The sequence below is a fragment of the Ammodytes marinus genome (genome assembly GCF_949987685.1).
Source record: "Ammodytes marinus genome assembly, chromosome: 15".
NCBI classification, from domain to species: domain Eukaryota; kingdom Metazoa; phylum Chordata; class Actinopteri; order Uranoscopiformes; family Ammodytidae; genus Ammodytes; species Ammodytes marinus.
In genome coordinates, this window is record NC_137219.1 from 841,732 (window position 1) to 846,731 (window position 5,000).

Here is a 5,000-nt window from a genome sequence, read left to right on the forward strand (position 1 = left end):
TACATGTTATTTACTTGTGTTTGATATGTTCTATTGTAACTTTTGCATGTTGAATCATTTGAGAGAAAGCTTGACTGCATTACAACAAGTGAATGCATGAGGCTCATTCATTAGGCCGAGGCTACTTTAGGATAATTCTGCAGAGGTTGCAAGGTTTCAAATGTTTATAATAATCTGTTGCCTACGTGACATGCTAACATAGGTGTGTGTGTGTGTGTGTGTGTGTGTGTGTGTGTGTGTGTGTGTGTGTGTGTGTGTGTGTGTGTGTGCGCATGCGTGTGTGTGTGTGTGTGTGTGTGTGTGTAAACTCCTCCCTCGCGCTCATTGTGTACATCTCATCCCGCACGTCTCACTTGTGTCCCCATCTCACACGTGCGCCGGACACATGAGCGCGTGCCTTTCAAAGTAAAGGCTTGACGCTCAATAGCGCTGCTTGATGTTTCTGTAATGTCTTATACATGGCATAGCGTACTAACACTTACCCTGCGTTCCAATCCCCATACTTTCCCTACTAGTTAGTATGCCAGAAAAAAGATGTAGGATGTCCCAATACATGCACGTCAATTGTAGTATGCTTAAAAACACATAAATGTCCCACTAACTCCAATAGCATTTTGGAGTATTCGTCTTTATTCTATATGACATTTCTCGACATAATGAAAATAAATCTTCCTTATCCGATTTTTTTTCTCTCCTGTCTGTGGCCCTAAAACTCTTCTGTACTTTAGTATGTAGTGTAGTAAAAAGACTAAAACTCTTCTGTACTTTAGTATGTAGTGTAGTGAAAAGACTAAAACTCTTCTGTACTTTAGTATGTAGTGTAGTAAAAAGACTAAAACTCTTCTGTACTTTAGTATGTAGTGTAGTAAAAAGACTAAAACTCTTCTGTACTTTAGTACGTAGTGTAGTAAAAAGACTAGAACTCTTCTGTACTTTAGTATGTAGTGTAGTAAAAAGAAAAAGTATGAGATTCGGAACGTATTATGTCATCATGAATTGATGTTTTATAACTGTTATTTAATCTATTGCTTGTGTGAAATAAAAATTATATGAAAGAAAAACAGAAACAATAAGATTAGACTATTATTTGGCAACTGTGTAGTTGATTTAATATTCTATTAACTCGCTTTTCTAATGTGTTTTATGTATTTTAATCTTGCCCCTGTAAAGCACTTTGAATGGCGTTGTGTCTGAATTGTGCTATAGAAATAAACCTGCCTTGCCTTGCCTTGCGTTGCGTTGCGTTGCCTATCTATCTATCTATCTATCTATCTATCTATCTATCTATCTATCTATCTATCTATCTATCTATCTATCTATCTATCTATCTATCTATCTATCTATCTATCTATCTATCTATCTATCTATCTATCTATCTATCTATCTATCTATCTATCTATCTATCTATCCTTGCCTAGTAGTTTTATTGTGAAACCGATAACCGGTTGTAGTACATGAACACACCCGCTGTCTTGACTCTTTCCAACTATAATAAAAGCTTGGCGGAGAAGTTCATCAGTGTGCCGTTCCGATCAGCTGTCACTTAAACAACTTCACAATTTATAGCTAAAAAAACATAGAAAGTAAAAATTCCAGACTAGCCTATCTTTCTATTTGTTTATTAGCAGTTTAATAGGCCAGTAAGTGCTTGTTATTGGTAAAATTAGGCCTAATAACGTGAGTGAAAATGCCTTTTATTGAGCCCGTGTCAGATTCGGAGTTGGAGCGTTTGGCGTATGAGCGGGTGGTGCCAGCTCTCCTATCCGTCGGGTTCTGCCATGTCGACGGCTTGCTGGGGGAGTTGGCCGGGGGTGCAGTCCTGGACCAAGTTATGGAGATGCACCGGTGTGGAGCGCTGCAGGACGGCCGCCTGGCAAGCTCTGTTCCGGGCGTGCATCGCAGGGACATCCGCGGGGATAAGATCTCGTGGGTGAGCGGCACTGAGCGAGGCTGTGAGGCGATCAGCTTTCTGCTAAACCTCATCGATAAACTGATTTCACTGTGCGCTGGAAGACTGGGCGGAAAGAAGATCAGAGAGAGGTCCAAGGTAAGAGAGAAACAAGGCATTTAGTCCATTATATTCTGACTTAAAAAGTGTGTGTGTGTGTGTGTGTGTGTGTGTGTGTGTGTGTGTGTGTGTGTGTGTGTGTGTGTGTGTGTGTTATATTCTGTTATATTTGTGTCAGCAGGGACCTAAGTGTTGCAGAAATAAAGACATGTTCACCAAAAATTGATGCAGAAAAGAAGGACACACATTGGTGCAGAGACATTCACCATTCTGCACGTTCACACCACAAATAGATTTTTTTTTCAAGTCAATTAAACTTTATTGTCAAAGCTGATACATGCAAGACATTCTGTACATAACAATCTCAATTACGTTTATCTCCGACCCACGGTGCAATAGGAACACACACACACACTCACTCACTCACTCACTCACTCACTCACTCACTCACTCACTCACTCACTCACTCACTCACAAGGTGCAATAGGAACACACTTTGTGAATGTAAACAAACCCCCCCCCCCTCCTCTGAAACTACACAGTGACCCTTTAACTGCTCCTGTTGATTCCACCATTTCTCACTTGCATACACCCTTCACACACAATATATTATTGACACAACTTAATTTTTCCACCCAGATACACGCATCTGCTCGCTTACACACACACATGCACACACACACACACACACACACACACACACACACACACACACACACACACACACACACACACACACACACACACACACACACACACACACACACACACGCGCATACATCCCTTTAGTTTTTATGTTGTCTCTTATTTATTACACCCTGACCAGACCTTTACAACCGTCTCCTGACTAGTTTTAGTGCATTTGTGTTTTCTATTTTAATTTTTTTTATGTATTTTTTGTGCATTTGTATATCCGTTATATATCTCCTGGTGGAGCCTCTTGGACCAGATCAATATTGTAAATAAGAAACTTTAGAATAATAACAGAAGCTACAGTGGCCTTCAAGGACAAGAACAATTCTACATTTTAAACAATGCACCTGATGACATTCCAACTATGACACTTTCAAGATGGCGGCACTAGGCCTTGGTCCAAAATATGCAGAAATATGGACATTTATGAGACCCTTTCTAAGGGAAAAAATAATAATTCAAAACATTTTTTTCAGCTATTATGCACTAAATTAAATTATTATAATTACTTTCTACAAAATCTGCTAGGAAATAAAACCCAAAATTCTACACACTGCAGGTTTAATGTTTTATCTGGAAAAATAAAGGTTAAATAAAATAAAATAAAAAAGAGGCCCACAGTTGCAGAAATTGCAGCATCCAGTTAAAGCTTTATCAGGGTCTATGCAGGACTGAATACATGTAGACAAAATAACCCAACAGTACGGACTATAGAAGCAAAACATTTGACGTAAACTGTCTCCACAGCAGCTGTCCCCTTTGGACCAAGTTCAACATATTTCCATTCGAGCCTCTGGACCTCGACTGTATATTATTAAAACCCTAAAAAAACTAATTTCACAGCTGATGATTGTGTGGCACTGAATTTGTAAATTTGCAGGACTATTGCTCATGAATGAATGAAAGAATGAATGAGTGAATACATTTATTTCAGACATCAAAATAATACAAAAACAAAAGAAAAAAGCATGACAAAAATTCACAAATGAGAAGAATAAAAAGCATGTTGACATTAAAGCTGCAGTGTGTAGAATTTTGGGTTTTATTTCCTAGCAGATTTTGTAGAAAGTAATTATAATATCCATAAGTACATTTAATTTAGTGCATAATAGCTGAATTTTTATTTTTTATTATTTATTTTTTCCTTAGAAAGGGTCTCATATATGTCCATATTTCTGCATATTTTGGACCAAGGCCTAGTGCCGCCATCTTGAAAGTGTCATAGTTGGAATGTCATCAGGTGCATTGTTTAAAATTTAGAATTGTTCTTGTCCTTGAAGGCCACTGTAGCTTCTGTTATTATTCTAAAGGGTTGGGGTTACCCAGGGAACGTTGCACTCTAGAACTTTGTAGAACTTTCTTGATGATGTCATATTACACACTGCACCTTTAAAGGAACACATATTCACCATTAACTAGCTGCTTATCCACATGCATATATGTGGCATAATTGCTCTTAAATAGACATAAAGAAAGCGCTTATTAATGGCTTATCCTATTATTTAAAACAACAGCTTGGACATGCCTGACAAGGAGAAGGAAGAAGTATGAACATGTTGCAGGAATAATGTAATATAGGTTTAATTTCAAATTTGGTCAAAAGTGAAAAAACTAAAAAAGTTGCAGTAAGTGATTGTTTTACTGTTTATAGTGCAGAACAATTCATAATATCTGCATTACACTTTTAATTTTAACACACACACACACACACACACACACACACACACACACACACACACACACACACACAAAACACTGTCCACGTGTAGGAGCTCATAAGTCATGCAAATGCAGCAGTGGACATTCTCACGTACACACACTCAATTATTCACTCCCTCACTCCTCCTCAGCGCACACTAATGCTCGCTCGCTCACGTACACACACCCACCGATTTACTGCATCCTCACTTCCTACACACACACACACACACACACACACACACACACACACACACACACACACACACATTCCCGGGATGTCAGCCTTGTCCTCGCGTGCAGCAGTGTACAGTTAGCTCGTATCACGTTTTTCTGTGTGTGTGTGTTATCAGATGAAAGTTCTTAAGAAAATAGCTCAACCACTTTACAACAGGAACACACACACACACACACACACACACACACACACACACACACACACACACACACACACACGTGCTGTGATAGTAAACAGTCAAGATCGGCAGCAAAAATAGCTCTGGTCTTATCTTATTGTAGTTTAAATGTCCGCGATATAAAAAGTTTTGTCCCGGGATCAAACGAACAGATTTCATTTTTAGAAAAGATTTTGAGATTCCTG

General features: G+C 38.7%; 1 protein-coding gene across 1 annotated transcript in view; it reads left to right on the forward strand.

Moving 5' to 3' along the window:
* The first annotated feature begins 1,571 nt into the window (after positions 1 to 1,571).
* Positions 1,572 to 5,000, forward strand: part of egln3 (egl-9 family hypoxia-inducible factor 3) — an 8,797-nt gene continuing 5,368 nt past the window's right edge. The window contains exon 1 of the mRNA XM_080042412.1: positions 1,572 to 2,047. Within this exon, the coding sequence (XP_079898538.1) occupies positions 1,688 to 2,047 (360 nt within the window). The 5' untranslated portion in view covers positions 1,572 to 1,687. The remainder of the gene's footprint in view (positions 2,048 to 5,000) is intronic.